Below are 22,471 nucleotides of genomic sequence, written 5' to 3' on the forward strand. Positions count from 1 at the left end.
TTGACTCTCTCCTAGGGTTGTATAAGAAACATAAGGGACTTCCCTGGTGGCACAGTGGTTAAGAATCCACCTGCCAATGCAGGGGACACGGGTTCGAGTCCTGGTCCAGGAAGATCCCACATGCCGTGGAGCAACTAAGCCCATGCGCCACAACTAGTGAGCCTGAGCTCTAAAGCCAGCGAGCCACAACTACTGAGCCCACGTGTCACAACTACTGAAGCCTACGTGCCTAGAGCCCATGCTCCACAACAAGAGAAACCACCGCAATGGGAAGCCCACGCACCGCAAGGAAGAGGAGCCCCCGCTCGCCACAACTAGAGAAAGCCCCTGCACAGCAATGAAGACCCAATGCAGCCAAAAATAAACAAAATAAAAAATTAAATTAAATTTTAAAAAATAATAATAATATTGTAAGAAACATAGGAAATAATCCATGCAAAGTATTCATTACAGTGTAGGCACTTAAATGATAGTGCAGGCTGTAGAAAGTTAACTTTTATAAAAATTTTCAAGATGAACAAAACATACACACACGCACAGTTTTTACCTGAAAGATCATGTCTAGTAATAAAGCTCTCAGGATTTGATGGAAATGCTCTTTCTCCTGTGGTAATGCGGCGTGCCACACAGATCATACAGGACTGCAAATCTACAATAGAAAATTTAACCAGGTAAGGATTATACTTAATCTCTGGATGTGTCTATTCAATAGGCAAGTAAGTAAGAACATGGAATTCAGTGGGAAGAATTACAACAATGGAAATTACAAAACGACAAGTTTGGCTGCTATTGTTTGATAATCACCACAAAGCATGTGATGACTCTCACCTTCTCCTTCCTCCATCATAGCACGTGGCTGGGACAGGGCAAAGCACTGCATCGTTTCATATTTCTGGCGCATTTCAGGACTAGTGTTTATGTCTTCCAGAATGTCATGTGGCATTTTCATCAACATACGGCAATTAAATGTATGGCTTTTTTGTCGCTGGGTCTCATTTGTCCAGGTAACTCCATTAACTTTAGAAAACAAATTGAAAGGAGTTTTTTAAAAGCTGGCAATTCAGTCCATGACTATCATCAAAAATTTAAGCTATAAATCAACTATACTCCAATTTAAAAAAAAAGAATTTAAGCTATACATATTTTCTCATTATACATCTTCCATAGTAATTTCTACAATAACATTTCAAAGTGGCAATATATAAAACACTGGAATAATTTCAATTTCAAATTCAACAGGTATCTCACTTCTATTTTGTAACTCACTGTATATCTTAGACCCATGAAATGTATACCAAACTCTAAATTAATATTTGAAAATTTTGCTATCTACCACTTGCCCTGTTCTACATAAATCATCACTTGGCTTTCTAAAAGGTATATTCAATTTTCTAAGAAATGATCAAGAAAAAGAAATTTTTTTAACTTACTTAGGTGGTCCGGGGCTAAGACTCCGTGCTCCCAATGCAGGGGGCCCAGGTTCGATCCCTGGTCAGTGAACTAGATCCCACACGCCACAACTAAAGATCCCCTGTGCCACAAGGAAGATCCCGCATGCGACAGCAAAGATCCCGTGTGCCGCGACTAAGATCCAGCACAGCCAAATAAACAAATAAATATTTTTTTAAAAAAAAAGGAAGATACACATTAAAAGCCTACCTGTAGATTTCGGTAAGTTTTTAAGAAAATCCTTTCTGTCTTCTTCATGCAAGATATTGTAGACACTTGTGTTAACCAGGTCCTCTTGCTTATATTGCAGGTACTGGGTGACATTTTCTGACACAAATACAATGTTTCCTTCACGATTCACCACAAACAGGAAGCCATCCAATGCCTGAAGTGGGATATATTAATATTGGCTATTATGGACTGAACTGTATCCCTTCCCCCACCAAAATTCATATGTTGAAGCCTTAAACCTCAGTGTGACTGTATTTGGAGATAGGGCCTTTCAGGAGGTAATTAAGGTTAAATGAGGTCATAAGGGTAGCTCTAATCCAATAGGACTGGTGTTCTCATGAGAAGAGAGACACCAGAAATGCACACACACAGAGAAAAGGTCATGTGAAGACACAAGGAGAAGGCAGCCATCTACAAGCCAAGGAGAGAGGTAGGTCTCAGGAGAAACCAAGCCTGCCAACACCTTGATCTTGGACTTCCAGCCTCCAGAACTGTAAGAAATAAATTTCTGTTGTTTAAGCCACACGGTCTGTGGTATTCTGTTATGGCAGCCTTAGCAGACTAAGACACCAGCCTTAGTACTAAATAGAATTTGAAAAAAAACTGTTGATTTAACAACTATGAGCCATCATTTCTATTAACATTAGCACCATCAATACAGGGCTGTATGAAAAAGACAATTTGAAAAGATGACAGTAAAGACAAAATCTGAATTAACATCTAATTTTTGAAGAATTACTTCTTCAAAGGAGTTTTTAAAAATATGAAAAATCATCATTAGTGCTTCCCATTTTTCCATTTGTTACCAAGTCAAGCTACAGGAACTATACCACTCCTTAGGGAGAATTTACAAAGAGGAACTGAACTGATCAACTAAAAAGTAGCTGGAACAAACTAATTGGAATAAAAACAGTTGATAAATGAACCTGAATAAAGGGCTTCAGGTAATGACTTAAAAAGAAACATTCTGTAAGTGCTATAGCTTAACTCAATCTACTTAAGACAACTACTTACAAAAAACACGTATTTTAAGTCTTAAAACTTCCTCCAAAATATAAAACTGTAGTGTGCCATACTATCAATTATGCAAATACACAAAAAAGTCTGAGCTAAAATATGCCCAAATGCATTTTTATTGCGGGGGGGGAGCAGGGCGCCACAGGACCTCATGAGTTATGTATATTTTAAATATAAGAGCATTTTATCATCATATTCAGAATACTGAGTTCTACCCTCATGAAAAGAAACATTTTCTTTTTGCTCTCATATCCTAGCCAAAATTTTTTTCTTTCTTTCTTTTCTTTTTAAATCAACACAGCTTATCGTATAGCTAAAACCTTATACTTGCCTGAAGTAAAAGTGGTCCTAAGGAGTCTTTATCAATAACTCCTTGTCCTGTGGAAGATACATCAGCTTTCTGAACATCATCATCACTGGAAATAGCTTTTCCTAAAAAGACATAAGGCAATACTACAAATAGCATATATATCAGTTATAGATCAAATCCACTTCAAACTGTTCCCCGAACAGACACAAAGAGACATGCACACAGATGTGCATAAGCACATACACATTTCCTGATAAGAAAATGATGCTACGGTTTTTAAAGGTTAAAATTAAACTTCTGAGTTACCCAGGAGGACAGAAGATACTCTAAATTTTCTTTCCCTACTAAATGTACTATCCCATTGCTTCCTGAAAGGGAACTAACAGGTGACAGGGTGAGCAACGCTGGCCTTCTTCCAATTCTGGTGACTGTTTCCTAAAGAGCAAAGCTGGTCAACTCATCTGTCCATCTAGCCCCACAGAGGAGAGCCCTCAAAGAGCAGCAGTTCCCACCTAAGCAACAGGCAGTAAAAGGCAAATGTGAACACAGTTAACAAGTTCCTTCTAAAAGACTTGAGTGTTTTCTTACTTTGTATTACCTTGCTCTTTTATTTGACGTATCTGTCTTACTGTTTCCTTTAAAATTGCACATTTATCTGGTTTGACATTGAAATTGTCAATATCACTAAGATTAGCAGATATCAGTTCAGCCAATTCTTCAATATATTTACTCTCCTGTTCCCGTCTCCACTTTTCACCACTGCAGGTAAGGCTGGGAGGGGGGGAGGAAAAAAGGCCATAAATATATCTATCACAAAAGAGCTATGAGTAGAATCAGTACCTATACAACACCATTACACTCACATATAAACAAACTAAATATAGCCCATAAAGGCTACCAAAACATTGTCTTGGAGACCTAGTACAATACAGTTAAAATTCACGCAAACCTAAATTCAAGTCCACCTGTTGTTAGCCTAGTGGCCTTAGGCATTAGTCTCATTTCATCATCTGGAAAATGGGGATAAATAGTCTTTACCACGAAGAGACAATAAAATTAACAAATAATAAAAACAGTAATAGCTACTTATTAATTATGAGGTTTTATGAATTATAGGTTGTTTTTTATTTTGCAACCATCACAGTAAAATTCAAGTGATACTGACCTTGACAAATACTAAAAAAGCTATGAAGTATCACTGCATAAAATAGAGTATTTTATTTCTATTTTTTAAACTTCTAACTTCATTCAGGAAAAGAATGATGAAACCTCACAAATGCCAAAATATCAACTTATAACATGTTCTTAAAGGGTACTAAAGATTCTTACTTGTAATAATCTTGTCGATCTGTTCCTAACTCTTACGTCCTCTACTGAGAAATGCTTCTTACAATATCACACAGTTAGTATAATATTCTCATTTCTATCTGAATCAGCCATAAAGCCTCTATTATAACATAAGAATGTCCCCATCTCATCATTGTACTACGGTACTTACCACAAAGCAAAATCATATTATTTAAACAAAGACAAAAACAAACAAACAAATCTAACCAGAAAATGCAAATAAAGAAAGCTGGGGCTTCCCTGGTGGCGCAGTGGTTGGGAGTCCGCCTGCCGATGCAGGGGAAACGGGTTCGTGCCCCGGTGCGGGAAGATCCCACATGCCGCAGAGCGGCTGGGCCCGTGAGCCATGGCCGCTGGGCCTGCGCGTCCGGAGCACAGGCTCCGCAACGGGAGAGGCCACAACAGTGAGAGGCCCACATACCGCGCGCAAAAAAAAAAAAAAGGAAGCTGAAATGTTATCTTCAAAACAAAGAAAGGCGGGGGAGGCGCCCTTGGTGAAGTATCAGGAAATAAACTGCTTACCCTTGTCCTGGAGTATCACATGGCAACTTGCGTTTTCGTGAATCAGGGGCCAGTGGATCCAAGGAGTTTTCTCCTAATCCGCTCATCGTGAATATACATCAGCAACTAAAAAAGAATAATAAGATACAAACATTATAAAATATTCATGACTCTCATAAAGGTGTCATATGCTTGAGTGGCTGTATTTTGTAATTCAGAACTGCTTTCCCTAAATGGTTAGATAATTCTCAAAATTCTTTATAGTACACAACTGTTCTGAAGACCTCAAGAGTTCATATTCCAGTTTAATTATGCAGAATGTCCATCCAACCCCAGGACAAATGTTTCTCAAGACTGAGTAAAAATGCGTACACTGAATACCTCACAAAGAACAAGGCATCTTCTGCACAGTTAGTAAGAAAAAGAGACTGTCAACTCTCCAACTGATAAAATCCTCAATTTTACTTACACACAAATAAGATGTTATCTTGTCAGTTGGTAAGAAGTCTTCAAATGATAAATATCTAAATTATTTTCAGGCTATTTTCAAGGTAGCACATTTTTTCCTTAGACCATTTCTTTAGTATCTATCATCCAATGTGTTTTTCTTCTGCTACTTCAAACTAAACTGAGATTGTATAAATAACATGTAAACTCCAATACATTCTGCTTACAAATTAGATGTACAACAATAAAACTCCAGGTGGGAGGATTCTGACAAGATCCACAGAACAACGATTATTTCAATACTAACCGATGGAAATATAAAATGCCTTAGTTAACATTGCATTGATAAAGAAAATAAACGTAGGCTATTTCTTGTTGAAAAAGAGCAGATTTTAATACTCAGTGGCTCATAATTTTAAGACATCTACTAAGCCTTCACTTAACAAGAATTTTATTTGTCTTAAACTCTTGTTAACAAAGACAATCATTGCTATAAAGAATTCCAAGTCAACGGAGAAGTTGAAACACTCCCAACTACTTTTTCTTCATTTGTTAAAATGCATCTTGCATTCCATCTAGTCTGAGACATACATTGAAGGACATAAATTTCCACTAGGTGGCACAATACTGCCAGGATGAGAGACAAATAGAAATGCAAAATTTTACATAAGATCCTGATCAAACTTAAAATATATAGCTTTAAAAAATCAAAATCTGAAGTTTTAGATTACATTATCATCTTTCAGATGTTCCAGGTATGAATTAAACACTAACGAAATTTATTCTACCAATAATTTTGATAGTAAAATGTAAAGGCTGAAAAGCTGATACGTTTTAAGAACTTGGTGTGGTTTTTTTCTCACAACGTAAGTTAAAATAAAAGAGAAAATAACTTAAAATAACTTTCACTAATGTGACTTGCTTATTTATTTGTTTGTTTATTTATTTATTTATTCTTGGCTGTGTTGGGTCTTCACTGCTGTGCACAGGCTTTCTCTGGTTGTGGCGAGCGGGGGCTACTCTTCTTCGTTGCGGTGCACCGTCGTCTCACTGCAGTGGCTTCTCTTGTTGCAGAGCACGGGCTCTAGGCGCGTGGGCTTCGGTAGTTGTGCCTTGCGGGCTCTAGAGCGCAGGCTCAGTAGCTGTGGTGCACGGGCTTAGTTGCTCCGCAGCATATGGGATCTTCCTAGACCAGGGCTGGAACCCGTGTCCCCTGCATTGGCAGGCGGATTCTTAACCACTGCACCATCAAGGAAGCCCCCACTAATGTGGCTTAATGTCATGATTTTAAAGTGTAACCATGGGGACTTCCCTGGTGGCGCAATGGATAAGACTGTGCGCTCCCAATGCAGGGGGTCCAGGTTCAATCCCTGGTCAGGGAACTAAATCCCACATGCATGCTACAACTAAGAGTTTGCATGCCACAACTAAGGAGCCAGTGTGCCACAACTAAGGAGCCCATGTGCTACAAACAAAGAGCCCTGGAGCCGAACTAAGGAGCCTCCCTGCCACAACTCCAAGGAGCCCGCTTGCCACAACTAAGACCCGATGCAACCAAATAAATTTTTAAAAATAAAATAAAATTTAAAAATAAAGTGGAGGGGCTTCCCTGGTGGCTCAGTGGTTGAGAGTCCGCCTGCCGATGCAGGGGACACGGGTTCGTGCCCCGGGCCGGGAAGAGCCCACATGCCGCGGAGCGGCTGGGCCCGTCAGCCATGGCCGTTGAGCCTGCGCGTCCGGAGCCTGTGCTCTGCAACGGGAGAGGCCACGACAGTGAGAGGCCCGCGTACCGCAAAAAATAAATAAATAAAAATAAATAAATAAATAAATAAAGTGTAATCAGATCCCACAATGCCACACAACACTGTATTCTTCAAAAATGACAATGTCATAAAAGACAAAGTCTCTTAAGTATTCCAGGATTAAAGGAAGCTAAAGAGAAATGACAATTAAATGCAATATTTGATCCTACACTGGATCCTGTACTAGAGGGGGAAAATGCTATAAACGACACTATTGGATCAACTAACAAAATTCAGAATATGGACAACAGATAAAAGTATTTTACCAATGTTAAATTTACTGAAGTTTATTTCTGTACTGTGGTTATTTAAGAGACTACCCCTATTCTTAGTATTTAGGACAAAAAAGCCATCATGTACACAAAGAACCCTCCAATGTTTGGGGGGGGGTGGATTACATACAAGTGAGTGAGTGAGTAACAGGAGAAGAGGAGGGAAAGGGAAGGGAAGAAGAGAAAAGAAAGGAGGCCAGCAAATTGTTGACACTGGTTGAATCTCAGCTGGGCAGAAATTTTAAAATTCTTTGTACTATTCTTTCTCTTGCAACTTTGCTTTAACTTTAAAATTATTTCCAAATAAAGTTAAAAGTATGTTCATCTTTTCAGATCCGCCATCTGCGGTGGCACTACGGCCAATATGCAGATTTTCGTGAAGACCCTGATGGGGAAGACCATCACTCTCGAGGTCGAACCCTCGGAAACAATAGAAAACGTAAAGGCCAAGATCCAGAACAAGGAAGTAATTCCTCCTGACCAGCAAAGACCGATCTTGGCTGGCAAGCAAGTGGAAGATGGACGTACTTTGCCTGACTACAACGTTCAAAAGGAGTCCACTCTTCATCTTGTGCTGACACTTCGTGGTGGTGCTAAGGAAGAAGTCTTACAACACTCCCAAGAACAAGCATAAGAGAAAGAAGGTTACGCTGGCTGTCCTGAAATACTATAAGGTGGATGAGAATGGCAAAATCAGTCACCTTCGTCAGGAGTGCCCTTCAGATGAATGTGGTGCTGGAGTTTTTACGGCCAGCCACTTTGACAGACATTATTGTGGCAAATGTTGTCTGACCTATTGTTTCAACAAACCAGAACACAAGTGATTGTATATTGGTTAATAAAAGACATGAACTAATGAACAAACGTTTAAATGTTGAGTTTTATTCCAGTGATTTTAAAAGTGGGTTTTAAGCATCAAATTAATCGCACTATTTTCTTAGGTAACCTGTACTTGGCAGAATTATGCTGTATTTGATACCAGCTGTCTAGATACAGGCCAGTTTCTTTGTACCTCAGCAGTATTGACATTTTTGACTGATAATTCTTCGTTGTAGGGACTTTCCTGTGTATCATAGGGTGATGAACAGCATCCCTGGTCTGTACCCACTCGCTGCCAGTAGCACACCACCCCCCCCCACAACCAAAAGTATCCAGACACTGCCAAATGACCCCTGGGGGTGGGGAGGAACCTCCCCCACCCCCAGATTGAGAAACATTGGTTTGTGTGAATTGGTATTATAACTTTGCCTAAAAAGAAGCTACAACGTATTGACACTTGTTTCCTACAAAGGAAGTTTAAAGGCAGTAGTGCTCTCAAGTTACCACTTTAAAAATTCATCTGCATATGGCTGGTTCACTTTGCTGTACAATAGAAACTAACACAGTATTGTGAAGCAATTATACTCCAATAAAGATCTATTTTTTTAAAAAAGTATGTTCAGTTTTGATTTCCAATTTTCATATTTAAAAAGAAAAAGTGATTCCTTAAGAACAGAAATAGAACATTGTAAAGCAACTGTACTCCAATAAAAATTAGTTTAAAAAAAACAGAAATAGAGCAGCCACGACTCAATACAATTAGTTTCATATTTGTTTCATTCAAAGGTTATTTTTAAATTGAGTGGCCAACCATCCAGTGAATAATAGCATTTTATTTTAAAAATATAATTTACTCCACATTCTAGATATTATTTCCTTACTTTGACGTTAAACACAAGCTGAATCCTCAAAACTGAGTAATGAACTCTTTAGTGGATAACAGCATTTAATTTGAAAGACATAATTTATTCTATGTTCTCAGTATTATTCCCTTACTTTGCTGTTACACATGAGCTGAATCTCCAGTACAGTTTAAGGTGCCTAGCATATAAGAGGTGATCAATAAGTATGCCTTGAAAAGTACTGAGTAAATGGAACATTCAACTTATCAAGTCATATTTTATAAAATAGATTTTCCTCCATTCTGATTTCTATAAAAGTTCAAAGGTTACTTTAAACTTTTAAAATTTTTACTATCGTTGATATAGGATGTCACTGAAATGAATTTTACAGACATAAATTACATCAATAGAGAATCAAAACCATGACAATCTTAGTATGAAAAAAATAATCACAATTATCATGTAAACCAGAAATGCATACATGTCATTCATGTTAAGTCAATGTTTATGTGCATATAAGAGAAACCTAAATATGTCTACCTATGTCCAAATACACATGTGGCTCCTTCTCTTGATGTGGCAGAACAACAAGCTATGACGTGCACATGACTGTGAAGTCTACATGCTACCAAGGTTTACTCTTTCACAGAGTCCAATGATCTCTAGTAACAGAGGTAATTATCCAGAAACGTACCAATGCAAGATCCTAATTTAAAACCACAGTAGTGGGACTTCCCTGGTAGGTCCACTGGGTAAGAATCCACACTCCCAATGCAGGGGGCCCAGGTTCGATCCCTGGTCGGGGAACTAGATCCCACACGCATGCTGCAACTACGAGTTCGCATGCTGCAACTAAAGATCCCACGTGCCACAACTAAGACCCAGCACAGCCAAAATAAATAAATAAATACATATTTTTAAAATAGAAAAATAAAAAATAAAACCACGGTAGTGGTGTTTACTCAAACATGAAGATATCAATATAACTATTTAAGATATAAAATAATTTTCACATTCTATTTTTTTTTTAGGAACTGGTTTGACAGATTTCTTTTTCTAGTTCTTAGATAGGGACAAACCTTGGTACTACAATCACTGTACCATGCCTAAAAAACCACATGATGTCCAAGTTTGAATGACAAAATACTGTATAACAAAAAAATCAAAGTAGAATAAATACATCCTTTAAATTTCATTTGGCTGAAGAAAATGTTCAACATTAGAAATAATAAACAGAAGCATTTCCCGCACTCCCAAAAAAACAGTTTCGGCGTATACAATAATATAATAATACCTGAGCACAGATGACTATGACAAACTCTTTATGTACGGTTTTATATTTATTTGGCATTAATATTAGTTACGAACATAAAAAATTATAAATAGGGCTTCCCTGGTGGCGCAGTGGTTGAGAGTCCACCTGCCGATGCAGGGGACACAGGTTCGTGCCCCGGTCTGGGAAGATCCCACATGCCGCGGAGCGGCTGGGCCCGTGAGCCATGGCCACTGAGCCTGCGCGTCCAAACCCAGTGCTCCGCAGCGGTAGATGCCACAACAGTGAGAGGCCCGTGTACCGCAAAAAAAAAAAAAAATTATAAATAGCATTTGTTTTACTTGCCAAGTCTGTTGTCTACTCACTGGCGGAGCCAGACTCAAACTATATTTATCTGGGGGGATATATTATCTAGTTTGGTAAATTATTCTTTTGAAGGTATGAAAGGTAAATGCTTAGCATATACACACTAAATCTAGACCATTTTCAGTCACTGGTCAAGAATTAGGGTGGGAGAGGGGGACGGAACATGTACCAGGCCCATGAGTAGATCAATTCCACCCCTGCAAGAAGTTCAAAAGGTTAAGAAACACAGATCAGTAACTGTACAGCTTACATTTTTACATCTTAAATTACAACCCATCTAATTTGGAAAATATATGGAATTGGTAAAATCCATATTCAAATGGGAAATAATAAAGCACAAGAGTCTCCCAGTATCTCTGACTACAAGAACAGTCTATTAATATTGAGCCCCTTCTAAATTCTGATTCCTTACAATTAAAAATTATCATCATGCAGGGCACACGGGTTCGTGCCCCGGTCTGGGAAGATCCCACATGCTGCGGAGAGGCTGGGCCCGTGAGCCATGGCCGCTGGGCCTGTGCGTCCGGAGCCTGTGCTCTGCAACGGGAGAGGCCACAACAGTGAGAGGCCCGCGTACAGCAAAAAAAAAAAAAAAAAAAAAAATTATCATCTACACAGTTGAGTAGAAAAGAAATTAGGACCACGATATATACCTGCCCTAACCCTGGGCAACCTGTACTCTTATCCAATAGTGAGGTGCATACATGTATTTTTGTGTGTGTGTGCACATTTTTTTTCTACATCTTTATTGGAGTATAATTGCTTCACAATACCATGTTAGTTTCTGTTGCACAACAAAGCGAATCAGCCATATGCATACCCCATATCTCTCCCCTCTTGAGCCTCCCTCCCATCCTCCCTATCCCACCCCTCTAGGTCATCACAAAGCACCGAGCTGATCTCCCTGTGCTATGCTGCTGCTTCTCACCAGTCAACTATTTTACATTCCGTAGCGTATATACGTCGATGCTACTCTCACTTTGCGCCAGCTTCGCCCTCCCACCCGATGTCATCAAGTCCATTCTCTATGTCTACCTCTTTATTCCTGCCCTGCAACTAGGTTCCTGCCCTGCAACTAGGTTCATCAGTACCATTTTTTAAAAGATTCTATATATATATGCGTTAGCATACAGTATTTGTTTTTCTTTCTGACTTACTTCACTCTGTATGACAGACTCTAGGTCCATCCACCTCACTACAAATAACTCAATTTCATTTCTTTTTAAGGCTGAGTAATATTCCATTGTATATATGTACCACATCTTCTTTATCCACTCATCTGTCGATGGACATTTAGGCTGGTTCCATGTCCTGGCTATTGTAAATGGTGCTGCAATGAACACTGTGGTGCATGTCTCTTTCTGAATTATGGTTTTCTCAGGGTATATGCCCAATACTGGGATTGCTGGGTCGTATGGTAGTTCTATTTTCAGTTTTTTAAGGAACCTCCATACTGTTCTCCATAGTGGTTGTATCAATTTGCATTCCCAACAACAGTGTAGGAGGGTTCCCTTTTCACCACACCCTTTCCAGCATTTATTGTTTCTAGCTCTTTTGATAATGGCCATTCTGACCAGTGTGAAGCCGATACCTCATTGTAGTTTTAATGTGCATTGCTAATGAAGAGATGTCCCCCAACTGATTGTTAAACTGGAGATACACCTCAACCACACTTCCAGGTGAATCCGATCCAAAGACCCAAAATGTATTCTATCCTTCAATGTGAACTCGACTGTCTAGATCCTTGAGCCATTTTTACAATTATTTTCCTTGTATAAAATGTTTCTACTTAAAAGTTCTATGCTATACTACTTAAATATATTAATATGACAATGCACACTTTTTTTTTTTTTTTTTTTGTGGTACGCGGGCCTCTCACTGCTGCGGCCCCTCCCGTTGCGGAGCACAGGCTCCGGACGCGCAGGCCCAGCGGCCATGGCTCACGGGCCCAGCAGCTCCACGGCACGTGGGATCTTCCCAGACCGGGGCACGAACCCGTGTCCCCCGCATCGGCAGGTGGACCCTCAACCACTGCGCCACCAGGGAAGCCCTACAATGCACACTTTAAGATTACATTTAAGCAACATATTCTATACAACTACTTTAATACAGAATAATAGCAATTTACAATAAATTCAATGCTCTCAAAATATAATGCTACCTATTTCTGTATTATTTGGAAAAGTCGTAAGCAGATTCATGATAAATCAGATTTAAAATGAGCAAGGATCTTACAGTACAGCAATTGGATAAAATTTCTCTATAAATACTATAGGGCTTTCTACATAAAACAATCATGCTGTGGTACAGGTTTAAGCTTAGACGTGCACAGAATACAATAAACTGCTAGAAAATGAACATTCTTTAACTCTAAAAGCAACAAAGAATTATATCCGCCAGCTCAAAAGCCATGAAAATGATGATATGTGGCTTAGCAGCATTAACTAGCTTTCCCTTTGGTTATTCACAGTTAAGACAGGATAGGAAATCCTGATTATGTACAACAAACTAGCCAGATGGACAAAGATACAGGAAGTACTCCCTGTCCGAAAGGAAGAGATATCAATCAACAATGCTAGTGTCCATCAGGTGAGCAAGAAGTTATTGGCAGGGGGGCGGGGGGGACCCTAAGAAAAGCCATGCCATGCCAAAATGGGGAGGAGATAAGTTACCCAGTAAATCTCAAATGGCCTGAAGACCAACTAAAATATTTTATTTTCCTAAATTAATAAGGGAGAGGGAAGGGAACAGATAACTTTTGTGGCAGTACAGTGCTGGGCATATCACATATTCTGTATAATTTCTCACGACTCTCCAATGTATTACTCTCATTTTACAGATAAAGAAGTATCTAGATCACACACAGATACTAGATGGCAGAGCTGGGATTATAATATTTTCAGACTTTATAACCAACAAAATATGTACCAAATGTTCCTTGGGCATTTTATCCACCCCCCCCCAAAAAAATAAATAAACCACGTATACTGTTGAGTCACACCATTTCCAACCAATTAACCAGAAAATTTCTCAGCTCATCAGTAAGAACACTGAGAAGCTGTTACATGCAGGGTTTAGGGGCATGTAGTGTTAGGGTCAGAGGCAAGGAGGTGCTCCAGCTCAGCAGGTACTAATGCTGCTATTCCCCTCAAGCTCCTAAAAACCAACCATTACTCTACAGGTCACCAGATAAATGGCCCTTTGAGGTGGTCTACTATTAACCATGACCTTTATTTCCAATTGAAACCAACAGTTAGTGGCTTACATGGCAAGAAGGAAACTTAGATCAGAAAAACATGAACTATACCCAAAATAATCTGTCAAATATTTTCATTCTTGGGTTTTCTAAGATTAAATGCTGGAGCCAAGAACTTTTGAATATCCCACCAGTAATTCAGTTTATTCATCAGTCTTGTTTGCCTGATTTATACAAGGTATGATTAAATACGCCAATTAGGGAGTATTTCTGGGTGTCTCCTGAGAATCCCAGTAACTTAAGGAAATTTTCATACAACTGTGGATTTGAACTGATTTACCAAAAACTGCTTGAAGCATTATGTAAAATCAGAGGCTGATCAAAGCCAATTAGAAAAAAAATTACCCTCGGGAAAGATTTATGAGACATCCATACATAAACGAACTACCCAAAATACAAGTTGCAAATTGATGCTCTTACTCAAAAGACAATTTTAGTATATAGTCATCACCAGTTAGGCTTAATCCTACAAGATTATATTTTCCAAAATATAAAATGAGAGGTTTATTTCAATCTTCTGTGCAGCTCCAAGAGAACCAGCATCATGGAGCAAAGAAAGGAAACAAAATAGAACCTGTGTGTGTTTAGGGGACAAGAAGAGGCAGGGGAAGAGAAAAGTCCATGAACATGGAGCCACTATGGACATTTCCTCACCAACCATATGACTCTTCCAGTGAGTATCTCCTACCTTTATGTTTTAATTCAACCCTGGTATAGAGGATAAGAACTGAAAGGAAACAAGGCCGGGGGCGGGGGGGTAGTTTCAAATAAAAGCTAACTTGCAATATCCTTTTGTTGTATTGCTGATAACCTGTCATGTTTAGTAGGATAAAGTATGAACCACCTAATGCAATCCAGTTTTTAAATTTAATTCCATTTCCGTTCAAACATTTGCACGCCCAGACCATTTGAGGACCAGGAAAGAGAGATAAATGACACCACACATTGCTAGAACTCTCAGGCAAGCAGAAGAGAGGAACATACAATTATAACAACATTATTTGGTTAAGTGTTAAAATGAAGGCACAGCTGATAGGAAACCTACCAGCATACAGTTTTTTAAAAACAGAGAAAATGCATATAAACAGTATCTACAATAAACTACCCTGGTGTAGACATATGCCAGAAAACAGTGTAAATCTCAGGTCCTGGTCATTCTTTTCCTCTATCTTTAGTTAATAATGTCTGCAAATTTGGAAAAGGGCTAGCAGGGAGCAATAAAATATCTTATTTTTAATACATAAGTTGAGCTGAGAAGCATCCAAAGGTGAATTAACAGCTATTTCATCCACAAGGTTTCATTCTCTCTTCTCCTGTTGTATGTCTTGCCTTTTCATTCTCAATCAACAGGATGACCCCAAAGCCCCTTTACATTTATGCTCCGGTTTAAGCCTGATGACACCACTGAACTCAAACACAAACTCCCCAGAGGTTCTAGTACCAGAACTGGGCATACCGATTAGCCGAGGCAAGTGTTAGCTACAACTGGAAGCTTGTCGCCAAGAGACTTCTCAACCTCTACATGAGCAACAGAGTTGAAGTTCACAAATACACACTGTGCAGAGAGAGTTAAGCAAGCCATTCCGCTGAAATCAAATCACCCTCTCCTGACAGCATACTAACTAGCTGGGTAATTCTTTAGCTGTTTTAAAGGTTACAGTGACTCTTACAATGTAACACGCTGAATCTCTCTCATTCACAGGAACAGACCTAAACCCCAAATTCGTAAACCTCATTTTGGCTTCATTCCTGAACAACATGCTATCTAGTTGTACTTCTTCCTCACCACCACCTCCACTACCCAAGTGGCTTGTGCTAAAAGAGATTTTGACAAAAGACATTCATGGAAACATTTCCTATTTGCATGTAACCTTAAGTCATTTATTTCTTCTTAGATCTCCCCTTCATCCCGCTTTTACCTGGAACACTAGAATACCCAGTCACCCTTCAAGATCAAACTCGGCTGTCACCTCTGGTGAGACCATTCCCAACTCTCCAATTAGAACAAGTTGTCCCTTCTTTATCCTAATGCATTTTCCATAGTTTATTACAACATTTTACACACTACACTCTACTCTTGTACACTTTTCTGTTTCTACTTTCTACGCTATAAGCTCTAAACCATAATAAAAACTTGTAAGAGACTTTCATTACAAACTCCTTCCTCTCTCTTTTCACTCCTACTACCAGCATTCCCCTTGTTCCTTTTCCCAACTCCAGTTCTCCTTTTCCTTCCCATCCCATTAGATGTACTTTTGACCAACTACAATACTCCTAAAATATAGAGAAGATTGGGGGGAAGGGGCTAAATACCTTGTAGAACAGTTCTGCTTCCTTCTGACATGTCATTTTTCACTTGGATATTCCCATTCCAAAAAATATGGTGGCTTCAAGGTATCTATCAAAATAAAACTCAAGGGTTTGAATCCTTCACGGCTGATGTACTATGATACAATAAAAAAGACAACGGGGCTTTGTTAGAATCAAACTTGTCACCTATAAAAAGCTTATCACCTGTAAAAACTGGGAATAATCACATCTCACCTATTCTTATGCTTATTGTGAGAATGAAAAGCAATACAAAGCAAGCAACTGGAACAGGGAATAATGGTGATCCCTGAGGTACACGATACCAAGAACAAAGATGTATGTTCACAGCAACATCAATTTTGCTCTCATTTGAAAAACAAAGTTACAAATATACCATACAGCAACAAATTAAAAAGCTTCAGACAAATAAATTAGCCAGAACTATTCAGGCTATCTTCAGCATACAGAGAGCTGACTGGAATTTAAAACATTTTCCCACTGAAACAGTGTGGTGAGTGGCAGTTAGTAGCTAACATAAAGCCATGAAAATAGAATAAAACTATTGTCATAGATGTCTGTATCCTTAAGATAAACAGGTATAATTACAGAATAAGTTGGCATCTTTTAGAAGATCCTGAAGAGGTTATCCAAGTACTTTCAAAGGTGCTAGGTAAAGCAAACAGTGCTGGTTCTTTTTTATATCTTTTTTTATTTCTGGATTTGTGGTTTAATTTTTCTTGGACAGACGTAAATATCTCTACATCAAAAGTATTATTTATACCTAAGGTTGTCCCTTGGCACATAATGAAAACATAAGCAGGAAAGGGAGAGAGGGAGAGAGGGAGAGAGGGAGGGAGGAAGGGAGGGAGGGAGGAGAGAGAAAGTGTTCAAACCCCTTGAGGTAAGTGGTAAAGCTCTGGATTAAGATAAGCAGTGGGGAGTTAGGAGTATGTGCACAGAGCAGAAATAAAATCTGATATAAATTTAATTAATAAGCAATAAAGATACAAACGAGAGATGATCACAGCATGTGCCCCATTCTCTCCTAATCCATTATTTCTATCTGCCTCGGAGAAAAAAGAAATTTTAAGAAATGTTAAAACTAAAGAGCTGAATGCCATTAGCCACCTGGTAACCAAATGACTGAGAGCTGCAAAGCTGCTCTAGGAAGGAGCACTAACCAAGTAATGAATGATACAGGGAATGGTAACCATGGGTCAACTACAAGACAGGTATTCCTAAAATGGAGTGCCTGCAGAGTAAAAAGCTTGAAGTAACAAGACACCTCCCCTACAGTACTGAAGTTAGCTCTGTCGACCAATATCAAAAGCATAAAGAAGCTACACTAACGTCTCAAAAATTGACAATGTAGAAATATAAAGCTGATGAAGCACTTTGAATTAATTTTTCAAAGAAAAGGTACTGAAGGTGGAAAAAGAGAGAAAAAGATATATCAAAGGAAAAACACATCTTAGCTAGATTTCCTTCTCTAAAAGCAAAGAGGCTGAGGCAGATGGTCTCTTACGCTAGCAACACGGCATGGCAAGTCTGACTCATGAGGCTTCCTGAACGGGTACACACTGCAGGCTAGTCTGTGCTCAGTCCTCGATGTTTCCATTGTCTTTTTTCTTTTTCTGACCTCACAGCTTGTTACCCTTCGATAATTATAATTCCACTCCTAGCCTAAATAACCTTAAATTCAAAAGAATCCTTTTTTAAAAATAATGATTCCATATCCCTAGAAGTTATGTCTGATGACAGAAGCTATCTCTTCAAATAAATCTCCAAAAGTCATTACTGACTTCAGGATGACAATAATACAAATAGCAAATGAGAGCATATATATCAAAGTCCATAAAGATAATAAGAATGCACTCCTGGGCTTCCCTGGTGGCACAGTGGTTGAGAGTCCGCCTGCCAATGCAGGGGACACGGGTTCGTGCCCCGGTCCGGGAAGATCCCACATGCCGGGGAGCAGCTAGGCCCATGAGCCATGGCCGCTGAGCCTGCGCTCCTCCATGGAGAGGCCACAACAGTGAGAGGCCCGCGTACCGCAAAAAAAAAAAAAAAAAAAAGAATGCACTCCTAACATCAAGGTTGAAAAGTATCAAAGTCTAAATTTAACTTCAACTGCCTCCCTATTCCCCTCCAAAATATAGCTACTATACTACGTGGAGCTAAAAATCTTGTAATGATTGTTCAAGGGAAGAAACCTGCAGCAAGCGAGACTATAAACTACTGAGGAACAGGATGAAAAGATCATCATGCAAATAATCTAAAATAAAACCTAGCGTGTTTTTTTTTTTCTTTCTGTTCAAAGGTCAGTTCCATGACTCATGACTTTAAAGAGCTTCTCTGTGTACCTCACAAACCTGCCTGTGCATGTGGAGTAAATAAAGCTGGGGGCACCTCATTATCGTAAGAGAACACTTGAGGCAAAAATTTAATTATGAACTCTTATAAAAACCATTCATACAACTAAACTGGTTAAAACCAAAACCCAGGGAATGTAAACTGATACAGCCACTATGGAGAAGAGTATGGAGGTTCCTTAAAAAACTAACAATAGAACTACAATATGACACAGCAATCCCACTACTGGGCATATACCCAGAGAAAACCATAATTCAGAGAGACACATGCACCCCAATGTTCACTGCAGCACTATTTACAATAGCCTGGTCAGGGAAGCAACCTAAATGTCCATTGACAGACAAATGGATAAAGAAGATGTGGTACATACAATGGAATATTACTCAGCCATAAAAAGGAACAAGATTGGGTCATTTTCAGAGACGTGGATGGAACCAGAGACTGTCATACAGAGTGAAGTAAGTCAGAAAGAGAAAAACAAATATCGTATATTAACCCATATATGCGGAATCTAGAAAAATGGTACAGATGAACTGGTTTGCAAGGCAAAAGTAGAGACACAGATGTAGAGAACAAACGTATGGACGCCAAGGGTGAAAGGGGGGGAGATGAACTGGGAGATTGGGATTGACATATATACACTAATATGTATAAAATAGATAACTAATGAGAACCCGCTGTATAGCACAGGGAACTCCACTGTACAGTAGAAACTAACACAACATCGTAAAACAACTCAACCAAAAAAAAAAGAAGTAATATAACTAGCTGCCCTCCCCCCGAAGAAAAAACAAAAACAAAAACCCACTTCAGCAAGTGTCTTGAGAGTGGTCACAAAGTAATAGGGGTGTAATGTACTACTATGATTAACACTGCTGTATGATATACAGGGAAGTTGTTAAAAGAGTGAATCCGAAGGGTTCTCATCACAAGGAGGAAATGTTTTTTCCTTTCTTCTTTCTTTTCTTTTTATTGTATCTATATGAGATGATGGATGTTAGCTGAACCTATAGTGGTGATCATTTCACAATATACGTAAATCAAACCATCGTGCTCTACCCCTTGAACTTTTTCAGTGACATATGTCAATTATTTCTCAATAAAACTGTGGAGGGGGGAAGTTTTTTTTTTGTTTTTTTTTTTTAGTTAGTCACTCTTAGGCAGCCTGGGTGATGTCCACACAGACAAGGGAGATCTCATTCCCTACACCAATACACCTGGGATGAAATATTGATCAAAAGAGTCAAGTTTTTTGTTGTTGTTGTTTGCTTGTTTTTTGTTTGTTTTGGGGTTTTGTTTGTTAGTTTGTGTCTCTGTGTGTGTGTGTGTGTGTTTTGCCTTCAACAAGCTGATGACCCAGTGCCAGGAATCAACAAACTAGTACATGTAGAATCACAAATTGTATTTTGTGCTATAAAAGGTCTCCACTGAAAATTAATGGCTGATCTGTAATTTAAAAGCAGGAACAACCGAGTACCAGACATAGCACACTATGTCATATAGCTACTCAAAGTCCTAACCTCCTACAGTCAATCTGGTTCTTACTACCAAAAGAGATGGTTTAAGTCAAAGGCTGCTACAGTTCCAACCAAATTCACTAGGTCAGTAGTTCTCAACCTTTTTGATATCAGGATTTCTTTATCTTTTAAAAACTAGGAACTCTAAAAAGCTTTGGTTTTGTGGGTTATTATCTATCAATATTTACTGTATTAGAAATTAAAACTTAGAACATTTGACATATTAATTCATTTAAAAATAAGTCCATTATATGTTAACATAAACAATTTTATGAAAAATAACCTGAAACAAAACAATTCCATGAGAAGTGGCATTGTTTCACATTTTTACAAACCTTATGTGCGACTTTAATAGAAGACAGATGGATCCTCTTACCTACGACACCATTCAATCCGCTGCAATACTTCATATTGATTGAAACACATGAAGAGAATTCAGCCTCATACATACACGTACTTGTAAAAGGAAGGACTATTTCAATAGCCTTTAACAATTAATTATAAATAATTTCCTTGATATCGTGCTAAAACGACAAGTGGTACTTTCAGTTTTTATTTGAAAATACTTTCAAACTTACAAAAAGTTGCAAAACACATAACAGTAGAAGGCATACCCTAAATACCCTTTACTCAGGTTTGGCTACTGTATTACTTTCCTGTGACTACTATAACAAATTACCACAAACAACAGATATTCTCTCGAAGTTCTGGAGGCTCAATGTCCAAAATGAAGGTGCCGAAAGGGCCATACTCTTTCTGAAGGCTCCAGGGGAGAACTGCTCCACCCTCTCCTAGCTTCTGGCATTGCCAGCAACCCCTGGCATTCAAGGACAAGCGGTATTTTCTTAAAGATTAGCTGCAAAGTGAAATCTGAAACCCTATCAATGAACTTTCATACTATTACATTAAAATACACAAACTTACACTCTGAAAAAAATCTTTAACCCATGCATGATTTTGTAACATCAAACATTGTCATTTGGGTAATACTAGTTCACTGATTAAGCAGATTTTCAAATACTGATACATTATACAATATCAAAAACTCCAGGGACTTCTCTGGTGGCGCAATGGTTAAGAATCTGCCTGCCAATGCAGGGGACACGGGTTCGAGCCCTGTTCCAGGAAGGTCCCACATGCCACAGAGCAACTAAGCCCATGCGCCACAACTATTGAGCCTGCGCTCTAGAGGCTGCGCGCCACAACTACTGAGCCCGCGCACAACTACTGAAGACCGTGCACCTACAGCCTGTGCTCTGCAACAAGAGAAGCCACCACAATGAGAAGCCTGCGCACCGCAACAAAGAGTAGCCCCTGCTCGCCACAGCTACAGATAGTCTGCACGCAGCAATGAAGACCCAACACAGCCAAAAATAAATAAATATATCACCACCCATCTCATTCATAAAGTCTTTAAGTACTGAGAAGCTGTCACACTCATGGTGACAGATTCAAAATTAACATGATAATTTTTACTTGAAAACTCCAATTTTATCACTGTCAACAAATACTCTTGGATGTTTTTCTTGAAGTGATAGGTTTACCTTGCTCAATTTCAAGAAACTTTCTGCCAAATACCCAAGTTCCAATAACTACAGTTTGTTAGTCATTCTTTCAAGTAAAAATGATATTCCATGAAAAAAGTGGCCTGTTCAGTACACAAGCCAACCACACAAGTGCTTTTCCCCAAGACAACCATCATACTTTGGTAGGCAGAAGTGTTTTCTGCATATTTTCCATTCTCGCCAGACAAAATGTTAAAAATACAGTGCTCAGGGCTTCCCTGGTGGCACAGTGGTTGAGAGTCCGCCTGCCGATGCAGGGGACACAGGTTCGTGCCCCGGTCCAGGAAGATCCCACATGCCGCGGAGCGGCTGGGCCCGTGAGCCATGGCCGCTGAGCCTGCGCGCCCGGAGCCTGTGCTCCGCCACGGAAGAGGCCACAACAGTGAGAGGCCCACATACCGCAAAAAAAAAAAAATATATATATATATATATAGTACTCAAAGGTCAAGATTTAATGAAATGAGCAAATTTTGCTCCTTCATCAAGGACAATCCTAATTGAGAAACGAGTGGGGTTTTGTGGGGGGTTTTGTTTTTGTTTTTTCCTTTAAGTCTGAGTGCAGGGCAGTGAAGAATGCAAGGCAGTGAAGAATGCAATGACTACTAGTACAGTCTGGTAGTCCCACTGCCTTGATTCATGCTAAGACACCAGCAGTTTTATGCATCACTGCTTTTGTACCATCAGTGCAAACATCAACAGGATGAAAACAGAAAATATATTATTCCGGAAATAATTTTAACTCTGTGGACTCCATAAAAGGTTCTCAGGGACTCT

General features: G+C 39.1%; 1 protein-coding gene and 1 pseudogene across 6 annotated transcripts in view; one reads left to right on the forward strand and one right to left on the reverse strand.

The window, feature by feature from the left end:
* NCOA3 (nuclear receptor coactivator 3) overlaps positions 1-22,471 on the reverse strand; it is a 126,436-nt gene that overhangs the window by 24,423 nt on the left and 79,542 nt on the right. For 4 of the 5 annotated variants that reach the window (XM_081256911.1, XM_081256913.1, XM_081256912.1 and 1 more), the window contains 6 exons: positions 4,877-4,981; positions 3,606-3,778; positions 3,029-3,129; positions 1,660-1,834; positions 829-1,017; positions 548-649 (listed from right to left, as the gene is read on the reverse strand). In XM_081256911.1, the coding sequence (XP_081113037.1) occupies positions 548-649; positions 829-1,017; positions 1,660-1,834; positions 3,029-3,129; positions 3,606-3,778; positions 4,877-4,962 (826 nt within the window). In that variant the 5' untranslated portion in view covers positions 4,963-4,981. Of the gene's footprint in view, positions 1-547; positions 650-828; positions 1,018-1,659; positions 1,835-3,028; positions 3,130-3,605; positions 3,779-4,876; positions 4,982-16,245; positions 16,331-22,471 lie in introns of all 5 variants that reach the window. The other variant, XM_081256910.1, reaches the window with a different exon arrangement.
* Positions 7,718-8,714, forward strand: LOC308629006 (ubiquitin-ribosomal protein eS31 fusion protein-like; annotated as a pseudogene). The gene has a single exon. The product of its transcript is annotated as a ubiquitin-ribosomal protein eS31 fusion protein-like (transcript).

This window comes from Mesoplodon bidens (genome assembly GCF_964165515.1).
Source record: "Mesoplodon bidens genome assembly, chromosome: 15".
Taxonomy (NCBI): Eukaryota; Metazoa; Chordata; class Mammalia; order Artiodactyla; family Ziphiidae; genus Mesoplodon; species Mesoplodon bidens.